The sequence below is a fragment of the Protomyctophum parallelum genome (assembly GCF_964188405.1).
Source record: "Protomyctophum parallelum genome assembly, chromosome: 17".
In the NCBI taxonomy this organism is placed as follows: domain Eukaryota; kingdom Metazoa; phylum Chordata; class Actinopteri; order Myctophiformes; family Myctophidae; genus Protomyctophum; species Protomyctophum parallelum.
In genome coordinates, this window is record NC_139719.1 from 16,852,760 (window position 1) to 16,880,587 (window position 27,828).

At 42.3% G+C, this 27,828-nt stretch overlaps 1 protein-coding gene across 4 annotated transcripts in view; it reads left to right on the forward strand.

Annotated features, from left to right (window-relative positions):
* Positions 1-19,678, forward strand: part of ptprea (protein tyrosine phosphatase receptor type Ea) — a 132,667-nt gene extending 112,989 nt beyond the window's left edge. For all 4 annotated transcript variants that reach the window (XM_083788126.1, XM_083788127.1, XM_083788128.1 and 1 more), the window contains 11 exons: positions 6,175-6,294; positions 6,891-7,057; positions 7,788-7,923; positions 9,274-9,423; positions 9,780-9,873; positions 11,365-11,441; positions 12,583-12,717; positions 12,928-13,053; positions 16,263-16,414; positions 17,450-17,585; positions 18,218-19,678. In XM_083788126.1, coding sequence (XP_083644252.1) covers positions 6,175-6,294; positions 6,891-7,057; positions 7,788-7,923; positions 9,274-9,423; positions 9,780-9,873; positions 11,365-11,441; positions 12,583-12,717; positions 12,928-13,053; positions 16,263-16,414; positions 17,450-17,585; positions 18,218-18,292 — 1,368 coding nt within the window. In that variant the 3' untranslated portion in view covers positions 18,293-19,678. The remainder of the gene's footprint in view (positions 1-6,174; positions 6,295-6,890; positions 7,058-7,787; positions 7,924-9,273; positions 9,424-9,779; positions 9,874-11,364; positions 11,442-12,582; positions 12,718-12,927; positions 13,054-16,262; positions 16,415-17,449; positions 17,586-18,217) is intronic.
* Positions 19,679-27,828: the final 8,150 nt, after the last annotated feature.

Genomic DNA, 27,828 nt, shown 5'->3' on the forward strand with positions numbered 1-27,828 from the left:
AGTGTACAGGGTTTGATGAGGGCCCAGGTAGGGCCTGGCCTTAATTAAGAACAGGTCAGCTCCATATATGGAGATCTAAGGGTTTGAGTTCAGATGTAGAGTTGCTGGCCAATATTGATGACATCAGGGATCGCCATATATGGGCATTCCCATATATCTGCTTAATATTGATGATCTCCATCCCTGATGATGTCACGTGATGTCATGAGGGTGACCAACCAAACAACTGACTGACGGGAAATGCACAATTTCATAGTAAATGCGACTTGCTGTCGCAATTAACCGCTTGAATTTGAAGCATGCCTATTCTTGGGGGGGGGGGGGGGGGGGACATTAGCCAAACATAGCAGATCTACGACCCGTTTTGAGCTTGTAGATCTGCTTTTTTCGGCAAAGAGATTTGGTGTAGATGGAAAAATCACACTTGTGTTAAGTGAGGGACACCCACTGTTTTTATAGTCTATGGGGGATATGCGACTAGGACGCTGGGCTATACGCCATATCTGACTATCACATGGGGCGATATGACAGATGATGTGTCTAGTATGACAATCCCTATATTTGGCCCGAGCCGACCTATAGTGCTGTTATCAGATAGATGTGGTAGAACCCATAAATGGATAGATCTGATTGACTTAGTCATCGTGTCAAGACTATTCGGAGGATATATAACTGGGGTTTGCTCCAAGCTAGAGTGTAGAAGTCGAAGCACCTTGGTTTTAGTTCTAACTGGACACCACTGTGGCGGGCTCTAACCTAAGTAATCAGAGCCTTGAGCTATTTTATATGACTGACGTCATAGTACTGACACAGTTCTTTCTAACAAATATTAAACAAATAAATATCAATTGATATTCTTTGCCAAATGGCCAATCAGATTGCGTGCCATCATAAACCTACAGTATGACATGCAATGACATCACAACTGTGTAATTGCTCATTATATATAATTGTCCAATTCACACTTAGAATCAGTTTATTGCAACGAGGAAACCGAGCTGCCTTCCTAACGTGTTAATCTGTAAACTGGTCGTCAACACTCATTGACGGTGGAGCTGCTGTGTGAAATGTTTCAATGGACGATACATCTGGAAGGAGAACAGAGGGAGGACCAGGCTGCTGTGGTGGTCGGACACGAGATCTACTGCTTTGGAGGAGACGAAGAAGAGCACATTGAAGTGCACGTCTTCAACACAGTGTCTTTAAGATGGAGGAAGTTGACCCCAAAGACGCCTAGAACAGGAGAACTTCACCTTGAGGCTCCTACATGGGGCCACACAGCTGTGCTGATAGAATATACTGCCTACATCTGGGGAGGGTGGCCTTACTGGAATTTGCTTTATGCATTTGATGTCGACGCCCACAGATGGTTCAAACCACAGGTTTCTGGGACTGTTCCAGAGGGGTTGAGCGACCACTCAGCCTGTGTGTTGCAGAAGGCCATGTATATTCATGGAGGATGCAACATGGAGGATGAACCCACTAATTACATGTACAAGTTGGACACCAGCACAATGGTCTGGACTTTAATTAACACCAGAGGAACTCCACCTCCTGCTTCAGAAGGTCACTCTGCCACCATCATCGGGACAAAGATGTTTGTTTTTGGGGGAAGGTCTGAGGGATATCCAGGGGTCTGCCACAACACCATCAGAGTGTTTGACACAGAGACAGACCAGTGGATGAACACACCTTCTACACAGCTTCTTCCAGTAGGACGCTACGGTCATTCAGCCTTTACTTACAATGGAGACCTGTTCATATTTGGTGGCTTTAGAAACCTTGTTCCAAACACAGTGCTCTTACAGTCACAGTGCTTCGATGATATGTGGAAATTCAGTCCAGAGACGACCTCCTGGAGGAAGGTTGAGCCGAAGGGGGAAGGACCATCTCTGATGGTCCTTCTCTCTTGGATGTGCTGTTGCACGGTGGGAGATCGTGTCGTCCTCTTTGGAGCACAAGAGGATGATGATGTGAAGTTTGATGATGACCTGTACGTCTTAGACTTCAGTCCTAGCCTCAAGACATTATGTAAGCTAGCAGTTATTCGGTACGGTCTGGATCAGTCTGAACTCCCACACGACATCAGGTGGGAACTGGCACCCATGACGGCACCCGAGAAAATCAGTCTGGGTTCCAGGCTGATTCGCTGTGCTCCGTGGATCTGTATCGTCACTGTGCTGCTCAGTCTGGCAAGCAGGAGGTTGACTCGTATAACGTCACCTAATATCCCCTCACTCGTGAACAAGACCACGAGATACTTAAAGGACAACTTTAGTTTTTTTCAACCAAGGTTCATGTTTTAGGTTGTTATTAGAGAAACTAAAAGGTGAGTGTTAATTTTCTTTCATTTCTGCTTTCTTTTGTTTTGGGGATTTTAGCAGTTTTTGACAGGGGGGGGGCGGGGGCATTCGAGCATGGGGCTAAATATGTTTTTTTTTACAAAATATTATGGTGATTTATTATTTTATTATTTACTATAGTCCTAATAAACCCCAAGAAATTACATCTGGCCACAAAAGATCACAGGATCTACTGAATGTGACAAACTGTGAGCCTATGCACACAGTATAAGCCTTCCCCCAGTAGGCTACCTTCACATTCAGTAGATCCTGTGATCTTCTGTAACCAGATGTACTTTCCTGGGGTTTATTAGGACTATAGTAAATAATACAAAAATAAATCACCATAACATTTTGTGAAAAAATACATATTTAGCCCCATGCTCGAATGCCACCCTGTCAAAAACTGCTAAAATCCCCAAAACGAAAGAAAGCAGCAAATGCCTCATTCCCTACCAGGACTGCACAATCCATCGGTTTCCTTCTGAGAACCATGGCCTAACCATGCCTAAATTCATGTTTAGAAAATGTTCCAGATGAAAAACAAAAAACAAACCGATTACCGGTATTTGAATACAATATTTAAGAAAAGTCCTGGAAGGGGGAATCTTCTGAGAGCTGCCACAGGCTAAAGATAGTCAACTTAAAAAACTCAGAATTGGTCAGAAAGACCTCACAGACCTCACAGCCACTCTGGTGTTAAACCATTAAAATGCATTTCCCTGGTTTATAATGGTTTAATCATTTGCCCTAAACGTCCCTGCCCAGTGCCCTCCACCAGGGGTAAAGACCCTGCCCAGTGCCCTCCACCAGGGGTAAAGACCCTGCCCAGTGCCCTCCACCACCACCAGGGGTAAAGACCCTGCCCAGTTAAACCTTACTGGGCAAACATTAAAGGGATTGTGACATTAAAAAAAGGTCTTATTTTTTTTTTAGGTTTTCTAATCTCAATTGCACCCAAAAAACATGAACTTTTAACATTCAGTAGATTTTCTGTGATCTGGGGTTTTCTGGCTCAAACAGGTGCTCTGATTTTCCTGCTGTTTGTGATGTAAGATCCTGCAAATCCCATATTTGTCAATGGAATTTGCCAGCAGATGTCACTGTTTTTAATGTGTTGCCTGTTTTCATTGTAGCTCAAAAGGCTTCCAAACCCCAAAGAAAACTTGAGACCACAGAAAATCCAATGAATGTTCAATGTTTTTTGGGTGTAATTGAGGTCATAAAACCTAAAAGAAAAAATAAAAATAAATGAAAATGAATGTCATAAAACCTTTAAAACTCAATCACCATATGGGTTCACCGGTCTCAAAGCGTCTAGAGACAGTAGCCAATAACACCACAGCATATGGAGACAGTAGCCAATAACACCACAGTATCTGGAGACAGTAGCCAATAACACCACAGGAAGAAAAGGTATTTTTGACCTAAATTCATCTTGTGTGGTAGGTGGCCTTACTGCAGTCATGACCGTAATTGGGGGGGGGGGGGGGGGCTAGGGTTGTGAACTTGTGTGTGGGGTGTGTGTTTGTGGTGGTGTGTGTGTGCGCGGATCTCATGCTCATTGCTGTGTGTGACCGAAATTAGTTCTATGGTTCACCGTAGGTCGGTGTGTGACCGAGAGAGTCTGGGATTAACACAGAAGCTGCGCAACAGTTTAATTAAGCTATAATTAATTTAAAAGCTAGTTCACGGCTTTCTCTTGTTTGGCGTGGAACGTAACAAAAGGACTGTCTCGAGTTCTGGCGGGCTCCGAGTTAAAAGCTTCCGTAGGCCTCAACCATTATATAGTTACTTTATAGTATATATAAATAGTATACGTTGGGGTACGTATTTATACGGAACTGGGATATGACGCCACCTAGCGTCGAAGTCCGTATATATACGTACATGGGGGGAAAAATAGTTAATGTTTGTGTTAGGACGATGTTTGTGTTTACATACATCCTCAAAGCTGGACATAGAATCACGCGCCCAGATTTTTGGGGGCATGTTGATGTTCTCATGTCCATGAAAAATGTAATAAATGTATTACAAGTAGGGATGCACCGAAAGGGAAATTCTTGGCCGAAACCGAATACCGAATATAGGAAACAGTTGGCCGAAAACCGAATAGCCGAATACATCTTTGTTGTAAAGCTACCTGATTATGGCAAAAGACATGATTATGGCAAAACCTAACTTAAATAATAAACACTTATGGGTCCATTAAAAAACATCTAATTAATTGGAGGCTTTGTGATTAATTCATCTCAATTAATGAATTTGACCTGAGCAGTGAGCTTTTTTTTCTACATAAGCATAGGCAATAAAACAAGTAGTAATAATAATAGTGATAATAATATTATTTATATAATGCTTCTCTGAGTACTTAGACACTTTTCAAGGAGAACATGAGAAAACAAATAAAAACAACTTTATTAGAGAAAAACTAAGACTATGGAATAAAATAAATTAAAGTGGAATGAGATAGCAATATTCCAGAGGTGGGTTTGAATTTATAGGTGGTGGCATGTTTCTGACTTGCATAGTTGCATAGTTTTGACAGGTCTGCATAGTTTTGACAAGTGCATAGTTTTGACAGGTCTGCCTGCTGTGGACAGTGAAACCCTGACCATTAAACACGGGCAGATGCAATGATACAGTCTATCATTCATTGTTAAAGCTCCAAATGATATTCCCATTCGTCTTTGTGTCTGCCTGTGTAAACGCAGCAGCGAGTGTGTAACTCGTGTGTAACGTTAGCTCCCATGCTAGCTACTAGCTAGTAGCCTCCCTCGTCAGACAACAGAACACCACCACAGATCGGGTGGAAGCTGCACCGATATCACTGCTTGTGCCCGTGGATGGGAAATAAGATTTAAAAGGCTATGGAAGCATGGATGAAAGCACAGATGTGTCCAATAAAGTTGTGTCGGATCTGTCTGTGCATTCCGTCTGCTGACTGCTGCTCGAGTGCTCGTGTGTTGTGACTGTCGCAGCGTCGCTGGCTGCTGATGCATAGTTAAAGAGCGTCATAAGCATGCGCTTCCTGTGCTGGAAGTAGCAGATCTACAAGTTATCTACCCGTCGCAATGCACAGCGCTTTGGGCTTGTACATCTGTGTTTTTTCCCGCAGTTTAGTTGAATTATATCGATTCACAACTTTAGGACCACTACTACTATTCGGTGATATTTTTCGGCTTATTTGAGCCGAAACCGAATAGCCCGAAAATACAATTTTAGCCATTTTCGGTGCATCCCTAATTACAAGATTACGTCACTGATTATTTACCCTTTACCAGTCTATATACTTGGCTGGCACAAATTACATCATAATTTACCCCAAACAAACATTAAAGTCCATAGACTTTGGCAAGGACTTGACATTTAGAATGTATGCTCTAAACAAACATTAAAGGTCCATAGACTTGGCTGGTCTATGACGTAATCTTGTAAAGCCATGCATTGGAGCAGGCGCTAGCGCCCCTCTAAAAATTGCTGTTGTAAAGGTGCTGCCACACTATCTAAAGAGCCGCGCACGTTCTCGGCTGCGCACAGCAGCTGCGCACAGTTTTTAGACAGCTGGTGGATGGAAAAGAAGCTCCACTTCCGCGGACGACTTGTGCGACGGCCAGATTTCCCGGAAGCACTCTCCTCCGCGTCAATCGACCGCGGAGGTGGAGCTTAATTCCCATCCACCAGCTGTCTAAAAACCAGCTGTGCACACGGCGCGCAGCTTCTTCTGTCCGCGGCGCAAAACCGTTTTGCGCTTAGGTGTGGAAACAGTGTAAGTCCAATCCATTTGATTGAGAGCAGGGTTTGAGTCTCTGTCTCCTCTCTCTATCCACAGGACAAGTGTTACCAGTACTGGCCCGACCAGGGCTGTTGGACCTACGGCAGTGTCAGGGTGGCCGTGGAGGACTTCACCATCCTGGTAGACTACACCATACGCAAGTTCTGCATTCAGAATGTGAGTTTAAGACTTCACCATCCTGGTAGACTACACCATACGCAAGTTCTGCATTCAGAATGTGAGTTTGTGTCACAGTGTTTTTGATTTGGTTGATTGAATACTTAATTAGTCAGAAATTAAAGCGGCACACGTACGGTACAGTGAGACATTTAGGCTGAAAGGATTAACACACAACAATGTCATGGGGACTTGTTTCCATTAGGGTCCTATGTATTCATTTAATCAACATATAGGCCTAATGTAGCATAGAATATTAACACATTAATACACGCCTGTTATCAATCAGTCAGTCAGTCAGTGAGTCAGTCCATTTCTATTTATATAGCATTTTACTTACAGCACCATACACTTCTGTGTAGGGATGGAGCCCGGATATCGGGTCCATTACAAACCCGATTCGGCATTTATCGAGACCCGAGTATCAATAAGTGTGGTGCGTCATCGTTTTGCCGTGGAAGTATGGTGGAACGGGTGAAAAAGTTTGGTAACATCAAGTGCAGTATGAGTATTTGTGCATGCCTGTGTGTCTGCCTCTGTCTGTGCCTTTGTGTTTCATTGTGTGTGCGCGTGTGTGCTCGCGTTCGTCTTTGTAGCAGGCTAGCGATGCCACGTCCAAGACATCCAGGCTGGTCACCCAGCTTCACTTCACCAGCTGGCCTGACTTTGGAGTGCCGTTCTCCCCCATCGGCATGCTGAAGTTCCTGAAGAAGGTGAAGTCTGTCAACCCGCCCTTCGCCGGTCCCATCCTGGTCCACTGCAGGTATAACTTTCAGAATGAGATCATATATAACGCACATCCTCCGGTCTTGGTGCTGAGCCAAACTGTTAAACTAACAGATAGCATAAACGAAGACAAGGGCTCGCAATGTGTCGGTCTGAGAAAGACCGACACAGGTCGAAACGTTGTATAGCATATATACACCATAGGAGAGATAACAGGCAAACTTTGATCAAGACATCATAGCAATGGGTTAAAGTAAACTTTCACATGTGTTTGTGTGCCATTTGAGGAGTGTCCAAAAATAGTTTTTCTGTTTAATTTAGATTTTGAATAATTCCGTTGTGCCATGGATAGTTGTAACAACAAGATTCACATAGCTACAGAGCATTGGTGGAATGAATAACAACGCAGCGCCGTATTGTTCACTGACCTATGTTTAATGCATGAATTCCAGTGGTTTGTACTGCACATTATTTCCGACTCTTCTCACATGTTCCGTTGGGTTTCCCCCTCGACTGATGTGGGTTTTCTTTTTTTTACTTCAGTTTTTCGAAAAACACTTTTTGTTCCTGTGGATACGGACGTGAAAACATTGTGAGTGATTTAGTCATGACATTTAGCTAATGCTCTTCAGATGTCCGTCTGTCTCTAGCGAGTCCTCCTCCTCCTCGGCATAACATTTGCAAGTGTTCATAATATTCAGATTTATTGGTGTTTATGTTTTATGGTTCCGCTCCGGTCTGTGTCTGTGTCTTTCTCTTCTCCCCAGTGCTGGCGTGGGAAGGACCGGCACCTTCATCGTCATCGACGCCATGATAGACACGATGCACGCCGAGCAGAAGATCAACGTGTTTGGCTTCGTCTCCAAGATACGCGAGCAGCGCTCGCAGCTCATCCAGACAGATGTGAGTCGTCGTGGCGTCGGAGCCAAGTTAACTTGACCGCTTTCCTGTCGTTTCTCAGACACGCCACGCCGTCGGTATAATCTGTTCTGTTTGGCAAATGCCTAATTGTAATTTATGTTCATGTCATCTGACAGCGTTGCGTGACCAAAAAAAATAGCCGACCTTCCAGCTCGCAAACGGGCGGATCGGCTATCGGATACTAAATTAGATCTTTATTAAGGCCTAGTCTAGTCTGTCATACTCGGCCGGTGTTGTGACGACCCAGCTCAGTTTTCTCCAAGTTCCATGCAGGTGTTTAATGAACTATCCCATCTGTCCTCTGAGATTCCCAAGTATTGTGAGCTAGCATTCCTGGTGTGGGTGTGTTGCCAATATTCCACTGACAATGTTGCTTCAACTCCTATTACAGCCATATGTAACAATGAAGGCAATGAAATAATAACACCTCCCACTTCCACTTTTATTTGGACAATCGGCTGGATTAGACCGCAGATGCAACCACATCCACTTTGAGTTGCTCACGTTGCAGGTCCGATGTGGACACTTAAATTATTATAATTTATATCATACAACAAAATAGATTTATGACTTGGAACATGGTCCACAGCTAGGCCGCGTGCTGCTACACAAGTTCTATCTGTGGACATAGCACAGATAACACTTGCATAGAGCAGCATGCCTCCTGTTTCATGTCGTTTTGAGGGATATCCCCTTTTGGTGTTTTGAAGCATTATGTTATGCCTTAGCTATTGAAAATTAGCAGATTTACAAGCTCATAGTGCTTGTAGCTCAAGCTCATAGCTCAAGCTCATAGCGCTACGAGCTTGTAGATCTGCTATTTTTGAAAAATTGTGAAAATGTGGCATTTGGATATATAGTCTTTCAGAGCGAACGTTTTTAACTCTAATCTTTGCTTCTGGGTCCCTGGAACAACATTATTTTCAGATTGGGGTCCGGCGGCCAAATACAGATAATTCTAGGGGTCCTTGACATGAAACAAGTTTGAGCACCACTGACATATAGAAACATAGGGTTTTTCAGAAAACTGTCAGGATTTAGAAGATGTCTAAATGGCTATTTTGGGCGGGAACCCCTTTTGGTGTTAGCATTATGCTATGCTTTAGCTATTGAAAAATAGCAGATCTACAAGTTCATAGCGCGCCACCGAGTGGCGCGCTACGAGCTTGTAGGTCTGCTATTTTTGAAAAATCTTTTTCAGAAAACTGTCAGGATGTAGAAGACATTTTTAGAATCTGATCTCAGGTCAAAATGGGGTCAATGGGATAATAGTGACATGACATTCACGGTCCCATCCCCCCCCCCCCCCCCCCCCCCCCCCCCGTCATGCAGAGCCAGTACTCGTTCATCTACCAGGCCCTACTAGAATACTACCTCTATGGAGACACGGAGCTGGACGTGTCCTCTCTGGAAGGACACCTGCACAAGCTGCACAACACCTCGGCCCCCTTCGACAGGGTGGGGCTGGAGGAGGAGTTTAAGGTACGTGTGTGTGTGTGTGTGTGTGTGTGTGTGTGTGTGTGTGTGTGTGTGTGTGTGTGTGTGTGTGTGCCACTGTTTGAACATGCTGGTTTCTGACCCACAGTGCCGATATGATTTATTCGTTGTTCTTTTTTGATGTAAAGCACTTTGTCTAGAAATGTGCTATAGGCCTATAAATAAATTCATTATCAATATCATAGTATCAGAATCGGATAAATTGGATATTCACCTACTCCATGAACAATGCTTGGTTGTAGACGGTGACAAAGGCATATAGTTATGTACATTTTATGAAAACAAAGAAGGTAATTTGTATGTCTATAACATTAACATTGCTGGCTCCAATTCCTCCTCAGAAACTGACAAACATGCGAATCATGAAGGAGAACATGCGAACGGGGAACCTTCCTGCCAACATGAAGAAGAACCGAGTTCTGCAGATCATTCCATGTAAGCCAGGGGTCCTCAAAGGGAGGTCTGGGGGACTCCCAGGGGTCTGGGGGACTCCCAGGGGTCCTTGGGGATGTTTCAAGGGATCCTCAGAAATATTGTGTTCATAAAGCATCAACATCAGTTTACCTCATTCAGGATGGGCACCGAGTGCCGCGCCATGAGCTTGTAGTTCTGCAATTTTTGAAAAATCGTGAAAATTGGCATAAATGTTTGATTATAATTCTTTCAGAGCGAACGTTTTTTAACTCAAATCTTTGCTTCTGGGAGGTCTCCTGGAACAACATATTTTCAGATGAGGGGTCGGCGGGCCAAATACAGATAATTCTGGGGGTCCTTGACATGAAATAGTTTGAGAACCACTGACACAGAAGCATAGGTTTTTTCTGAAAACTGATTTAGAAGACATTTGTAGAATCGAACGTATGTCTAAATGCGTTTACTTTAACCCTATAGTATACTGTACACCGCCTAGGAACCAGCCAGTCATCTTGTATGGGGTACCTGGCACAACATATTTTCAGATGGGGGACTGTGGCCAAATACATGTTCATTTGGTGGTGGGCTTTGACGTGAAAAGGTGTGAGAACCAACGATGTAAGCAACAAGAGGGAACCACACTGAATAGAACCCATTGTATGCCCATGCCGACTCATGACTAATGTCAACCTACAGATAATGTTGGGTTTCCCATAAACATTTAGAACCACCTAGAGAGAGAGAGAGAGAGAGAGAGATCTTATCTTATCCTATCCCATGGTCCTTGAAGCATTGAGCTGCTGTGATGTTTTCACTATCTTACACTGTAAACCTTAATGTGTCCATGCCAAGGATCCCAAATAGCTACAGCCTCTGGCCTGACAATAATATTTTTGCTCCCCCAAAATTGGAATGCCAGGTTGAAAGTGTGTGAACGGGCAGAGTTATTTTGTGAATTTGGTCCGTGCGTGCGTGCGTGTGTGTGTGTGTGTGTGTGCGTGCGTGCGTGCGTGCAAAATGATAATTAGGAATTAAATGTACCCTTATGGGTCTGTAACTCTGAGAGTGTACAAATGGAACCAAATGGACCTTAACGGGTCAATTTGGTTCCATTTGTACACTCAGAGTTAAAACATTGATTTTACAATATAAATTGGGGTCTCAGAGATAGAAATTCCATTAAATGGGGGTCCATAGACTGATGCATGTCAAACTGGGGGTCCTTGAAAGTAAACGGGTTGAAATTCACTGCTTGGCGCCGTAAAAATCTTCTCTTATTGGGGTGCCTGGCATATCTTTTCAAATGGGGGTCCGCGGGGCTAATAAGTGTCAATTTGGGGGTCCTGCCCTATGGTGTCTGTGGCTCAGGTGCCAAATATATAATGGACCTTGTCCTTTTAGTGCAAATGGTTGAAAAGCACCGCTGTATGCCTGTATGTGATACTAGTTGTGGTCCACTTGCTCTATTCTGAATGGTTCTGATGGGGTTTCCTGTCCCACCTTGTGTTCCAGACGACTTCAACAGAGTTATTCTGTCCATGAGAAGAGGACAGGAGTTCACAGATTACGTCAACGCCTCCTTCATAGATGTAAGAACTTCATATGTACTGTCTTAAAGTGTCTATAAATACCCAGAAGTTTAATACTTTAGAAATAGTATTTGTTTCATTCGATTTTCTTTTTTTTTGGTGTTTCCTTTCAGTCTAGTTTTAGTTAGTTTAATGAATGCATATATAGTTTTAGATATGTACTAGTTTTAATTTAGTTGGTATTTAGTTTTAGTTTTTCGTGTTTTATGAGGATTGAGGAAAGCTGAAAAGCATAGGATATAAGAATGCATGGACAAATGATGACAGGATGATTTTACCCGGTAATTCTTTTTCTAATTTGTTTGTCTAATTAGTTTCAGTTAGTTAGTCTTAGCCATGTCATCCCAAAAGCCTGTGATTGGCCAGTGCACTTGTGCAAGGACGTGCTGTGATTGGCCAGTAGTGGCAGTTGGGCCAAACGCTCACCCCAAAACATGATTTACGATTCTGTGCCTATCGGGACGTAACTGGAACGTAACTCGAGTCGGCTCAACTTTAGAAACTTTTGGCACGGCGACTCGCTTAAAGCTCGCTCGGCGGCCGGCGGTGCCTCTCGTGGCTCTATAGTTCTCTTGAGACAGAGCGTCTCCCGATGTGGTCAAAAGCGATACTTTAGGTGAGAGGCACTTCAGGGCTACAGACAGAAGGACTACTTCATTGTGGTGTGTCTGTGTGTTCTCAGGGCTACAGACAGAAGGACTACTTCATTGTGGTGTGTCTGTGTGTTTTCAGGGCTACAGACAGAAGGACTACTTCATTGTGGTGTGTCTGTGTGTTTTCAGGGCTACAGACAGAAGGACTACTTCATTGTGGTGTGTCTGTGTGTTTTCAGGGCTACAGACAGAAGGACTACTTCATTGTGGTGTGTATGTGTGTTCTCAGGGCTACAGACAGAAGGACTGCTTCATTCATTGTGGTGTTTATGTGTGTTCTCAGGGCTACAGACAGAAGGACTGCTTCATTGTGGTGTTTATGTGTGTTCTCAGGGCTACAGACAGAAGGACTACTTCATGGTGTGTCTGTGTGTTTTCAGGGCTACAGACAGAAGGACTACTTCATTCATTGTGGTGTGTCTGTGTGTTTGCAGGGCTACAGACAGAAGGACTACTTCATTCATTGTGGTGTGTCTGTGTGTTTGCAGGGCTACAGACAGAAGGACTACTTCATCGCCACCCAGGGCCCTCTGTCCCACACGGTGGACGACTTCTGGAGGATGGTGTGGGAATGGAAGTGTCACTCCATTGTCATGCTCACCGAACTCCAGGAGAGGGAGCAGGTGAGCTACTCATGAACCTTCATTAGTTCATCCATCTATCTCTCTATCTCTATCTATCTATCTATCTATCTATCTATCGGCTCTACCATAGCAGCATTTAAAATGAGATGGTTAAGCATGACTGTCTGCACTGCAAAAAATATCTATATATTATTTCTACAAAGCAGTATTGATACTTTTAAGTGAGTAATAAATGTGTCTTTTTTGCAGGACAAGTGTTTCCAGTACTGGCCCTCAGAGGACTCAGTCACCTATGGAGACTACACCGTGGAGATGAAAGGCGTCACAGACTGTGACACCTTCAGTCTGCGCGACTTGGTACTCACCTTTGGCCCGGTAAGTACATGATGTGCAGCTAGCCTGCGTAGCTACAGTATGGTACGTTCAGGCAGACAACTTGAGAGCGCGTCTACCTGATCAGGTGACTTGTCACCAGTGTTGTTTTTGGCAGATTGTTTTTATTTTAGTTTTAGTCATAGTGTCTTGAGACTTGAATAGTTTTGATTTCGTTTTAGTGACATTTTAGTCACCAGGAATGTTTCAGTGTTAGTCAACTTTTAGTCGACTAAATCTACAGTTGGTTTAGTCGACTAAAATTTATTTTGAAGGGCCTTGATGCCGTCGTAATGGCTGATTTTACACTTGGTGAAAATAGCCGATCTACAAGCTCACAAGTCGCAGCGCGACGCGTTGTGAGCTTGTAGATCTGCTATTTTCAGCATGCAACCAAGTGTAAAATGAATTATACTGGATCTCCTGTCCACTAGTCCCTTCCTAACATTATAGTCTAGTTATCTGTTGACGAAATTGTAAATACATTTAGTCATAGTTTTAGTTTCCATTTAGTTTTCGTCAGTGAAAAAAGGTAGTCGACGAACATTTTTCGTCGTAGTTTTAGTCGACAAAAACAACACTGCTTGTCACATGCACTCTTTAGGGCTCTGCCTACAGTACCTGCTCATTCCTGGCTTCTCTCCTGCTGTGCGGTCGTGCGTCGCTGCATGCTGTCGCCTCCCTGCCTCGCTTGCTGCTAACCTGCTGCTCTGTTTCTAGATCCCACCCCCTCCCCAGTATCCATGCACCTGTAGGCTCTGTTTCTAGATCCCACGGGGGTCTTAATACATTCCCTGTAATTGTATTTGGCTCATTGGCTTAATTATTATGGTTGGATCTAGTTGGGTCTTGTCTTCCTAGCCTGTGTTATTAAAGAAGAACGGGCGATGGTGGATGTCCAATCTCCTCAGTTCAAATCTTGTTGGATGCATGACTTTGAGGGCATGTTCGGGGCCATCGGTCGCATAGTTCGCGTAATACGGTGGGCCAGCACACTGTGGTTGCAACTACTCGCAAATGGTTGGTTTCAAGGAGTTGCATGGTTAATCATTGGTGTGGTTTGGGCCTTAGTCATAGTCTTTTTTTTAACTTCATTTTTTTATCCCACGATATCACAACCCCCTTTTTCACCCAGACCCCTTTTCCACCGGTTGGTTCCCAGTGGGAACCGGTTCAGTTCTTTTTGGTTTTTAGTCCATGAGCCAGAGGTCCAACATTTGTGGACGAACTATACACTATATTAAATTGTTTATAGGATCAATACAAGTAAATAAATACATGATAACCCTTCCACAGTAGTAGCTTTTTCATATTTTCGATTATTTTGCATATTTTCCTACATAATGCCTCATTTGCATATTAAAAAATGTAAAATTTGTAATACAATAAATCATTGTCTTCGTGTAAGTACTCAATTGGGGAAGTTTCATGGTGATAACAATCTAATATAGGTATGGTTTTGCCCACTCAATTCATAATTAACGTTTCAATTTTGGAGCTCTGGCTCATGGACTAAAAACCAAAAAGAACTGAACCGGTTCCCATTGGGAACCAACCGGTGGAAAAGGGGCCCCAGTGTCAACCATCTAATGTAATGCTGGGCGCTACACCTCCTCTACCAACCTGGGGGAGGCAGCGGACTGACCTCATGCTTCCTTCTATGCATGAGGAGTCCAAGCTGCTTCTTTTCACCTGAGAGGGGGAGAATTTCCCCAGCCTGACATAGCACATGGAAGGAACACGTTATTCCAACCAGTTCCTTTTCCCTCCGTCAGGCGCCCCAGCTGTCCACTGGGAGGTAGTTTAGAGACCAGGATTACTGCATGTGTTTTGTGAGGTTACCCTAGGGGACACGGGGAGAACATGCAAACTCCACAAAGAAAGGCCCTTTCGCCAACCCCGCCTTGGGTATGGACACTGATGACACTCTCACATAACTCCCTACTTGATCATACTAACAGCAAAGCATCAAGAATATCTCACATTCTGCATTCTGATAAACCAGGGACTCTAGCCAACATTAATCATCCTTCTTTCCAAAGAACATTGCCCACCAAAGGTGCGAACTAGGCTCTTTAAGCCACAGTAATTGGCTCCGTATAAACCTGGCTTGGGAGTTTTGGAGGAAAAGGTAATTGGAATTAAGAGTGTGCATGCAGCATGTTTCACTGGCCTCCCACTGCTACTGTACCTTCTGGATTCCCACTATCTAACCACATACAGTATACTATAGTGCACAGCACCTTATTAAAGCTTCTCTCTACACTGACATTCAGAATACGTATACAGCTCTGTAAACTTTTCTTTTTTAATGATTATTATCATAGCGTTTCTGACTCATCGAGATAATAATATTTATAAGAAAAGGAGACTAGAGACTGTGGTCGACGAATTAGCCACTTTAACGCTGGCTGGCATGGCATGATAAATAAACATTTTACTTGGGACATACCATATCCTTGGTCCATTTTTGAGGTTTTAGATTTGTTTTAGATTTTTTTTGTTTTGCATAAATCAGTGCTATTGAACACCCTTTACGTCTGGGTGTTGTTTCGAAAATATTGAACCAATGGAAAGTAGTAAAAAAAGGCCTTTGACAAAACTGTCTGCTAAAGCAACTAACTCCACCGCCTCTCCCCCTCTCATGGAAGTAATGTATAAAGTCACAACACCAACTTTAATGATGCAGTATTGCTTTGTTTTCAAAATATAAGGTGTTCTTCATTTCCTGACAGCAGAGATATTATATATACCGGTGTATATATATATATATATATATATATATATATATATTAGTGTTTGCCGGGTGGAAACCTCATATGTCCAACACTGTTACTTTTCAGGATTCAAATTCAAAAGTAGCAGATTGATCTTGCGGATCTGCTACTTGATGATGCAGAGCTACCAACCTGCACACATTTTGTGTACCAACCACGCAATTCTAGGTGTCTATACGCCTAGAATTGTGTGGTTGGTACACAAAATGTGTGCAGGTTGGTAGCTCTGGATGATGCTTCTGTGTGACACTGTGGTGTGATCACGCAGGTTCATTCATTTACGAAATCTGCTATGCAGAAATGGCAGACTTACAGTTACAAGCTCGCACACCGTGCTGCAATAATATGCCAAGTTGTGAGCTTGTACTGTGGTGTTTGTCGCTGTATGTTGTTCTCATCTCTTCCTGCCATCATCTCTTCCTCTCTCTCTCCAAGGAGAAGCAGACGAGGCTGATCAGGCACTTCCACTTCCACGGCTGGCCAGAGATCGGCATCCCCGCCGAGGGGAAAGGCATGATCGACATCATCGCCTCGGTGCAGAGACAGCAGCAGCAGTCAGGGAACCATCCCATCGTCGTGCACTGCAGGTAGAACTCTAAGAATACCTCCTCTCCAAACTGTCTAATGGCTGACAGCAATATTCTCAAGCTCATTTCCTCTCTGCTGCAGAGGCAGAGGCTTTCCAAAGCGAACAAAGTTCTCTGAGAACCAGTGGTGTACTGTTAAGTTATGAGGCAACATCTCAGAGGCAAATATTGTATATGTACAGCATTATGTTGTGCTTTAGCTATTGAAAAATAGCAGATCTACAAGCTCATAGCGCGCCACCGAGTGGCGCGCTACGAGCTTGTAGGTCTGCTATTTTTGAAAAATCGGAAAACGACTGACATGCTTTTTCAGAGAACTGTCAGGATGTAGAAGACATTTTTAGAATCTGATCTCAGGTCAAAATTGGTTAAGTAAGAAAGAAAGTAGGAAAAGTACCTTTCCACCACTGCTGAGAACGAAAGTATAAGTAAATACTTACTTATATATACTCTGAGTGCTGAATGTATGTTCTGTGTGTGTTGCAGTGCTGGTGCAAACGTTGAACATTCCTACATGTAATTGTTTCTGTCCTGTCTGCATTGCAGTGCTGGTGCAGGGCGATCATAAATAATACACTCATATGTTCTGTTGTGCAATGTTGTTTTCGTCGACTAAGACTGACTAAAACTAAATAAAAACAAATCTATGATGACTAAAACTAAGACTAAACATATTGACAATTTCATCAACAAATAAAAACTAGACTAAAATGTTAGGTAGGGACTAGTGGACAAGAGATCCAGTTTTATGCTAGGTCGCATGCTGAAAATAGCAGATCTACAAGTTCACAGCGACATCAAAACACATTTTAGTCGACTAAAATCAACTGTAGATTTAGTCGACTAAAATCGTATGACATTTAGTCGACTAAAACTGGACTAACACGAGAACATTTCAGGTGACTAAAATGTGACTAAAACTAAAATCAAAATTTACTGTCAAAAACAACAATGCTGTAGTGTTGTTGTGTGTATCAGCAGGAAGAACATAATCCATTCATATTATATTCTGTTGTGTTGTGTGTATCGTTGCAGTGCTGGTGCGGGGAGAACCGGTACGTTCATTGCACTGAGCAATATCCTGGAGCGGGTCAAGGCCGAGGGTCTGCTGGACGTGTTCCAGACTGTGAAGAGTTTACGTATGCAGAGGCCTCACATGGTCCAGACAGTGGTGGGTGGCAATTTTACATGTGTTGCTCTCCGGAGGAAACCTCAACTTTTTAGGTTTTATTCCATAAATCAGTGCTATTGAACACCCTTTACGTCTGTGTGTTGTTTCGAAAATATTGAACCAATGGAAAGTAGGAAAAAAACCGCATTGGACAAAACCTCTTCACTCCATTGGACCCTCAAATTGTCTGCTAAAACAGCTAACTCCACCACCTCTCTCCTTCTCATGCAAGTAATTGACAATATCTAAAGTCACAACACCAACTTTGATGAGGCAGTATGGCATCGTTTAAAAAACATATAGGGTTTTATAAAAACGTATATTTTTCATTTCCTGAAAAATTACAATTAACATTTTGGAGTTCTTAGGTTTCCTCCGGACAGCAGAGATATTAAACTTAAACTATATGCAGCCTATATCATTAATACCTGGCATCCAAAGAGTTTTAAACTGTATTCAAAGATTTGCGAAATATGTCATGATTTTTCTAAAATAGAAGATCCTCAAGCTCATATGGGCTTGTATAACTGCTATTTTTGAATTGCCAAAGTATAAAATTGTGCTTTTTAGCTCACAATTAATTGATCAGCATGGGAACTAATTTGTTTTATTTTTTGTGTTCCTTTCCACAGGAACAATATGACTTCTGCTACCGAGTGGTACAAGACTTTGTCGACATTTTCTCAGACTATGCCAATTTCAAATAATTGAGATTTGCCTTAAAACAAATATTGTTTATTTTAATGTTTTATTTGTCAGGTTCATGCGTTTCCTTAACTCGGTCAAAATGATCTATTTTGCTATGCACTTGTTCTACCACTAGCTAAGGCTGCGTCCGTCCCTCCTGTAATATAAACCTTCCGTATGTCAATGGATTGAAAAAAACAAAATTGTAAATGCTTAAGTGAGATTATTAATGTATATTTCACATCATGTATATTAATTATTTTTGTCATGTCATGATGAAGTGTCGTTTCATCCTTCAGTCTCTCGCGCATTTCAGTTTCAGTTGTATATTTGTACTTTAATTTCAAAAATTCCAAATGTGAGTGTTATACTTTGGATTTTAAGCACACATTTTAATATTTTTGAAAAAAGGTTGTAGCTATTGTAAATGTATTTATGTATTTGTTTTTCGCCGACCGTCCATTCTTGCATTTTTGGGGAACATGACGAGAATGTTTAAAGATGTTTTTTTTTATTATAATTATTATTATTGTATTTATGTTAAATGTGTATTCTTACACGTATTGACGACTTCTGACTGAGATTAGAGGTGATATCAAAAGTAGTTTTTTATTATTTTTCCTCCAGCTAAACGCCCATTTCAAATGTGACATTCTTTCCAATGGAAATGTTTGGAAAACGACGCACCATTCAGCCATAACAATGCAGAGATAGATATGCAATGGATACTAATTCAATGATATACTTACTATATGGTCGAGGTCAGGTGGAAACCTTGTATGTCCAAAATGATTCCTTTGATTATGATTGATTATTGATTATGATTATTTAATTTTCAAAAGTAATACTGAAAATAGACAAATCTACAAGCTCGCGATGCGAAGCGTTGTGAGCTCGTTGATCTGCTATTTTCACTACTTTTGTGCAACACTCTTGTATGGGGAAAAATAGGGCATTAATTATCAAAAAGAAGACAAAACATGAACTGTTTAAATACGGAGATAGGAGGTTTCCGCCCGAGAGCGACGATTCACGTTGATATCCAATAGAGATTCAGGCAGAAGCTTGGAAAACCATACAACACTGATTATGTACCTCAGAGAACTGGTATGCAACTGCACATAAAAATGGATTATAAACATGCTACAGTTTGCCTTTTGTTTAGAATAGGCCACAGCAAGTATTTTGCTAACGCGACTGCACATAACAAAAAGCACATATAACACAGAGCCTTTTTACCAAGCATTTACAATATAGAAGAAAGGTGTTTTTTATCAGTGCTTTGTTTAAAGTCTAGGTTATAAATGTGTTCTTGCATAAATCAGTGCCATAGTGACTTTTTTGTTTTTATTATTTGTTTAAATTTAAACACATCCCCTGCCAGGTATTAAACCATTCAGGACGGGGTTTAAGGATTATTGTTATACTTAGCAGATCTACAAGCTCATAGTGTGCCGCGCTACGAGCTTGTAGATCTGCTATTTTTGAAAGATCTTGAAAATGTGGCGCAAATCTTTGAATATGTATTCTTTCAGAGCGAACATTTTTAACTAAAATCTTTGTTTCTGGGGGGGGGGGGGGGGTCCCTGGAACAACATATTTTCAGATGAGGGTCTGCGGCCAAATACAGATAATTCTGGGGGTCCTTGACATGAAAAAGCACCACTGACATAGAAACATAGGTTTTTCAGAAAACTGAGGATTTAGAAGATATTTTTGTAGAATCGGAAATATAAATAATAATAATTATACCGATATATATAATATAATATTATATATATAATATTATTCCGAAATTGGCAGTATTTTTCCAGTGAAACCCTTATTTTAAAGGTTATGGTTAGGTCAGGGTTTGAGGTGGGTTGTCGTTTGTCAGACCAATGACTAGTCTGAACTACGTACTGCACCCCCCCACCAGCTAGTCCAGCCTGACAAGCACTTGGAATTGTAGGCGTTGCATTTTGTTTGACTCGGTTCCACAGATAAATATTGTGAAAATAGCCGAACTTCAAGCTCACAACGCCTCGCACTGTGAAGTCATTGTGAGCTTGAAGATATTTTCACAATGCCTTGCCTCTTTCTTACGTAAAGTTTTTGCCAATTTGGTATTAAAAAGGTCTTAAAAGTAATGAAATTGTCACTTTAGAAATGTGCATATACCCTTTATACACTATACTGTATGTTGGTTAGTTTACTGTTGAGTGAGAAAACAATTAAGCTAATCATCTAACCCCCCAAAAAAATAATTTGGAGACCCCTCTGGGGGCCCCGACCCCCAATTTGGGAACCACTGGCTCAGTGGGTACAGACACATTGTGAAGATTTTTAAACATTTTTTTTTTAATTTTATTAATATTTTTACCATAATTTGAGGTCCTTTGAGCAAAATGCCATTTCCACCTAAACAAATACAACATAGTTATTAATGTGATAAACCTTGTCATGCATAGTAAAATATACAACCATTGTCATTTCCCTAGCAAACGTCTCAGATTAGCATTTAAAATGCAACGTGTGCGTCATCAGGTGTGTCCCATAATGGTAATTACCTCAGTAAAACACCAGTGGTGCTTCAGCGATTCAGCGTCTGCTTTATGCCAGCTTTAAAACATGAATGAACAGCCCCTCCTTCTGCAGTCCTCTATACATTCACACTAAATACTGTATGAATGAACAGCCCCTCCTTCTGCAGTCCTCTATACATTCACACTAAATACTGTATGAATGAACAGCCCCTCCTTCTGCAGTCCTCTATACATTCACACTAAATACTGTATGTCAGTCGGTCGGCGGATCTAATTCGTTACCAATGGAGAGCAGTAATGCAACCGTGCGAGGTATCTGACATTTGCACGCATGCAGTTGGTTGAATCCAGTGATGGAAAAAACACCCCTTTTTTAACTTGTGTCAATACTGAAATGTAAAAAAAATACAGAAAAAAGGAAATACTCCAATACAGTGAAAGTACGTCAAAATGTTACTTAAGTACAGTACTTGAGTACATGTACTTAGTTACTTTCCACCATTGATGAAATGGGATTCAAGATTCCGTTTCTGCATCGCCGGACTTCCGGGTTCGAATCCCGGATGCCACACAGAATGCAACGTGTGGACAACCCACCGGTGTTCCTTATAGACAAATCCACAGAGGGTTGCCTGGGTGCGGCCATTACTGAGGTGTACCATTAAGCATGTGCAGCAGCACTGATTAGCCACACCTGGCCTACGGAGCACCTGCTCCATGGGTTACACCTCAGTAATGGCCGCGCCCAGGGCACCCCTCTGTGGATTTGTCTATACTGGCTGTACACAAATTACTTGTGAATTATTGGCAAATCCTATGTGACCAAAGGTCTGCTTTATTCCCTAATAAAGTAGCCTATCTGTTGATACTTTATTGTAAATTACAAACGTCTTAAGTGCTAACATTGTGAAAGTCAATGAAATGGAAGAGACTGTTTGTCAACTTAGATGGACTAGGTTGGAGTATTCTCTTTTTTTTTTTTTTTTTCTGTGTGTGAAAATTGTGAGGCATGAACCATATTCACACGACAGACACTTTATGCTTTCATCATATACGGTGACTTTAAAACTCAATGTGGGGTGCAGTGACCTTCGAGTGTTCTTTGTGGGGTTCCAAATGGACCCTCATGTCTGTAGCCCACTGAGCGTGTACAAATGGAACCATTACATGTATACACTCAGTTCTGGGGTTCCTTGAAATTAAAAAGCTTGAGAACCAATGTAAATGCAAAAGGAATCTGTCATCTGAATAAGGGCTGTTGCACAATAATAATAATGGATGGATTTATGTAAAACCAGCCTGGATCTACAGTATTTCCCCCATGCCTCGCCCTCATTTATGCCCTTCCCTTTATGAAATATGTAAGAGGCTGTCTTTAGGTCAGAGCTCTTGACTTTGCCTTTTTTGCTCTCTTATCTGTTGGTGATGATCTGTATCTTTTTGGATTCTCAATGTCTTTTAAAATGCAGGTTGCAATATTAAATTCATTGGAAATTGTATAGGGATGTACAACATGGTTTTCTTCAAATGAGTTTCCTTCTTTTCTGATCTCCGGATGAGGTCGACTTTTGATAGGGAACACTATTATTTATAAGTTATAAACACACAAAAGCCAAACCAAACTCACTCAAAGTGCTGGGCAAAGAATGGATGGCGGATCCCCACAATAAATAGCCCCTAACCCTCTTGGTTTAACACAAGATAGGATAATACCGCACATAAATTCCCCTCACAACACATTTCCTTTGTAAATAACAACTTAATTAAATGGCAATTAAAACGATAAACAAATAATAGTGTGGGCGTCCAAAGGCATGCAGGGACGTCCCTCCACTGTCCAATGCCACGCCGATGGGCGCTGCTGGTGGGACTGAGCAATAGGGAGTGGTGGTGGCTGTCGGGGACCCCTGGGGACCCCTGGCGCCATGCAGCGGCGACAGGGGACCCCTGGCGCCATGCAGCGGCGACAGCTGGTCTGTGAAACTGAGCAGCGAGGCCCGGGGAAAGCCAGTGACTGCCTGGGTGGAGACTCTGGATTTCTGGGTTTCTCCCTCTATACTCCAGGGGTCTTCAGTGTCTTCCAGACCAAGGACACTTAGCTGTGAGCTGTGAGAGAGACGAAGTTGTGTTGCAGATTAAACTTTATTATATTATTTTTATATAGATTTCATAGATGGCTTCAAAGACTATGATCAGTGTTGTGTAAGTTTGTATTTTGTTTTAGACATTTAACCACTTAAACCCTCAATGCTGTGTAATCTTGACCTTCGGCTCTGTAGTTGTAGATCTGCTATTGTCATGCAAATTATCTCCCAAGAATAAGGAGGCTATAGGGTTCCTAATGGAGTTGTCACTGCCTGCAGGTTGCTCTCACTGGCATTCTTGAGATGATGTTGAGATTCTGGCCAGTAGGAGAAGCCAACATTATTTATTGCTGAGCACAGAAGTCCTACCCATATCCCTATCAAGGGTAATTCAATATGACATTTCAATACATTCCCATGGTAGACAACATCATTAAATGACAATGAAACCATGACCAAACAATTGGTGCGTGCAGACTTTGCCGAGACATGAAGTATGAAGTCCCCCCATCCAGTGCACATCCCAGGACACGACTCTATCGTTGATGTCGGGGAAAATAGCAGATCTACAAGCTAACAATATTATGCAGGTCGGTGTGAGCTTATAGAGCTGCTATTTTAAATGTTTTGTGTGACACTCTTGTTGGATGATGTGTTGGGCATTAATAAACGAAAAACATTAAAGTTGAATTATGCAGATAGAAGGTTTCGGCTTCCAACAGCAACGCCGTGATAAAGAGAAAGGACATGTCGGGGTTATATCAGTAGCCTGCCTAATCATGGCTCTTTTACACTTACAACAGTTATGAATCATTATGCATAATGTATTCTGTATGTAGACGGCTGGAATTGATGCATTCCTGTCATTTATTTTTCAATAGCTAAAGCATAACACCAAAAGGGGTTCCCGCCCAAAATGGGTTAAGCGCCACCATGAGGCAGATTTTGGCAAAACACAATTCTTCGTACACATTTTATCCATACATCACACAATTCGGTATACACCATCTCCATGTGATCAACACGGATCTGCACCATTTTCCATCTTCCATCCTGATTGGCTAAGATTGGCTTCCAATGATGACTCACTAGCCTTGCGTTGCGATACTAATATACCACGGCGAGAATGTTTTTAAACAAATTAAATAAATGAAAAAGAACAAATCCAGATGTGAAGCATCTTTCTTGGCCTACTGCGGTTGTAAGGTTTCTCGCTGATCGGTCCAGTGGTGGTTGGGACATTTATTTGTGCAAAACAGATACAATTTTACATACTATAGTAGGCCTATGCCATTTTTTACATGAAAAAGGTTGAGAACCACTGCCATAAAAACATAGGGTCTACTATAAATGGGTTAAACTGTTGAAAATACTAAATAAAGTACAACATAAATTAAAAACAGCTACAAGCTATACATCTTGAAAAGTACAGTACAGTCATGACTCTTACTAAACACTAAACTGTATGTTGGCTTGTTTACTGTTTTACTTTTGAGTGAGGCCAGATTGTTTTAAATGCTGGCTATTCCAATAAAGTAGAAAACAGGAGGGGGTTAGACAAAAAAGAAAAGGATGAGCTGTTATGTTATAATTTGCTACTCTTTTTTTGTGTTGTGTTTTTTAATAGGCCTATAGCATCAATATCAGCTATATCGTCATATACAATACAAAAATGGTCTTGTCTGAAGTGGGATTCGAACCCACGCCTCCAGGGGAGACTGCGACCTGAACGCAGCGCCTTAGACCGCTCGGCCATCCAGACGTGCTGTATCTACTATAAACCCTATATACATTGGCTATTTGAAACTAGCCGATCTGACAGCAATGGTTGATCAGCTATTTTCAACAAAAGTTCAAAGTACGATGCCTAGTCCATTAGACCACTGAGGACGCTGCCAGGATTGGGACCCGTGTCTGTAATCATATTAATCAGATGTTTCTTAGCGCTGTTGAGGTCTTCTTTTATATGATAGTGTAACAGCCGGGAATCGAAACCTGGTCTCCCACGTGGAAAGCACGTCTTAACCACTACGACAATTAGAGTTTTGAGGTAGTCAGGCTGAGGCTGAGGCTGAGGCTGAGGCTGAGGCTGAGGCTGAGGCTGAGGCTGAGGCTGAGGCTGAGGCTGAGGCTGTGAGCCACTGCTAGAATAGCAGTAAATGAAGCTCAATAACTCTAGCATTAAACTTTAGGAAGAGTGGGATTTGAACATGAACTCTCTGTGCTGAATAACCCCTACTACACCATCACTCAGTAACATCTGCCTCTTTATACTGTTGAAGCGATCTTTTGTATGTTAGCCTTCAGATAGTAAAGCCCCTGGGACTCCGAATCCATATTCAATACACACACTTTTGCTTCAACACTCAACAGCCTTGTGTGGCGCTGTGGACTAGTGCGCTTGGCTGTAAACCAAGAGGTTGTTGGTTCGAATCCACCTCGGGGACGATGATGCTTTTAACATGATCCGAAGCAGTACTGTTTAAACATTCTAGCTCTGTTTAACTCAAAAGCACCAGGAGAAATCTCCTGAATGCCCCAAGGTGCCTTGGCTCAATGGTGTGGAGCGCTTGACCCGTTGCCTCTGCTACAGACAGTTGGCAGGTTCAAGTCCCATGTCATGACAGCAAGGTGCTGGGAAGGACCATCGGGAGACGGTGCTCTCTCCCCCTGTTTCCTGAGATGTAACGGTCGGGGGTTATGTTTGAAAGAACCCTGTCCACGTAAAGTTTTACAGATGAGAATTAGGTCAAACGTTTAAAAATAAAATAGCAATGCATTTTGGCACATCATCTGACAGAATAGTCTGTGTATTTGCATACTGGAGCCCGATTATAATCCTGGACAATGGCAATGTCATTCTCTTGACTTTTGACAATGAAAAAACTACACACTATAGTAATATTTGTTTAATCATTTTCATCTTTTTTTTAATGGTAAAAGGTTAGCTGGACAGGGTTCTTTCAGACATAAGCCCCAACCGTTACATCTCAGGAAACAGGGGGAGAGAGCACCGTCTCCCGATGGTCCTTCCCAGCACCTTGACGTCATGACATGGGACTTGAACCGGCCAACTGTCTGTAGCAGAGGCAACGGGTCAAGCGCTCCACACCATTGAGCCAAGGCACCTTGGGGCATTCAGGAGATTTCTCCTGGTGCTTTTGAGTTTTTATTTTTTAGTCAAGCCTTGAAAAGTTCAAATTACTGCAGCATTGAGCTGTGGGAGGAACAGGCCTTGAACATGGAATGTCTGTACTGAAAGCCTGATGATTAGACCACTGCACCATCAGTCAGACACTCTCAGGCAAAGTCTCCTGGTAATTTTGAAGTGATCTTTTGTTCGTTAGCCTTCAGTTCGTAAAGTTTAAATAACACAGCATCATATTAATCAGATGTTTCTTAGCGCTGTTGAGGTCTTCTTTTGTATGATAGTGTAACAGCCGGGAATCGAACCCTGGTCTCCCACGTGGAAAGCCAACATCTTAACCACTACGACAATTAGAGTTTTGAGGTAGTCAGGCTGAGGCTGAGGCTGAGGCTGTGAGCCACTGCTAGAATAGCAGTAAATGAAGCTCAATAACTCTAGCATTAAACTTTAGGAAGAGTGGGATTTGAACATGAACTCTCTGTGCTGAATAACCCCTACTACACCATCACTCAGTAACATCTGCCTCTTTATACTGTTGAAGCGATCTTTTGTATGTTAGCCTTCAGATAGTAAAGCCCCTGGGACTCCAAATCCATATTCAATACACACACTTTTGCTTCAACACTCAACAGCCTTGTGTGGCGCTGTGGACTAGTGCGCTTGGCTGTAAACCAAGAGGTTGTTGGTTCGAATCCACCTCGGGGACGATGATGCTTTTAACATGATCCGAAGCAGTACTGTTTAAACATTCTAGCTCTGTTTAACTCAAAAGCACCAGGAGAAATCTCCTGAATGCCCCAAGGTGCCTTGGCTCAATGGTGTGGAGCGCTTGACCCGTTGCCTCTGCTACAGACAGTTGGCAGGTTCAAGTCCCATGTCATGACAGCAAGGTGCTGGGAAGGACCATCGGGAGACGGTGCTCTCTCCCCCTGTTTCCTGAGATGTAACGGTCGGGGGTTATGTTTGAAAGAACCCTGTCCACGTAAAGTTTTACAGATGAGAATTAGGTCAAACGTTTAAAAATAAAATAGCAATGCATTTTGGCACATCATCTGACAGAATAGTCTGTGTATTTGCATACTGGAGCCCGATTATAATCCTGGACAATGGCAATGTCATTCTCTTGACTTTTGACAATGAAAAAACTACACACTATAGTAATATTTGTTTAATCATTTTCATCTTTTTTTTAATGGTAAAAGGTTAGCTGGACAGGGTTCTTTCAGACATAAGCCCCAACCGTTACATCTCAGGAAACAGGGGGAGAGAGCACCGTCTCCCGATGGTCCTTCCCAGCACCTTGACGTCATGACATGGGACTTGAACCGGCCAACTGTCTGTAGCAGAGGCAACGGGTCAAGCGCTCCACACCATTGAGCCAAGGCACCTTGGGGCATTCAGGAGATTTCTCCTGGTGCTTTTGAGTTTTTATTTTTTAGTCAAGCCTTGAAAAGTTCAAATTACTGCAGCATTGAGCTGTGGGAGGAACAGGCCTTGAACATGGAATGTCTGTACTGAAAGCCTGATGATTAGACCACTGCACCATCAGTCAGACACTCTCAGGCAAAGTCTCCTGGTAATTTTGAAGTGATCTTTTGTTCGTTAGCCTTCAGTTCGTAAAGTTTAAATAACACAGCATCATATTAATCAGATGTTTCTTAGCGCTGTTGAGGTCTTCTTTTGTATGATAGTGTAACAGCCGGGAATCGAACCCTGGTCTCCCACGTGGAAAGCCAACATCTTAACCACTACGACAATTAGAGTTTTGAGGTAGTCAGGCTGAGGCTGAGGCTGAGGCT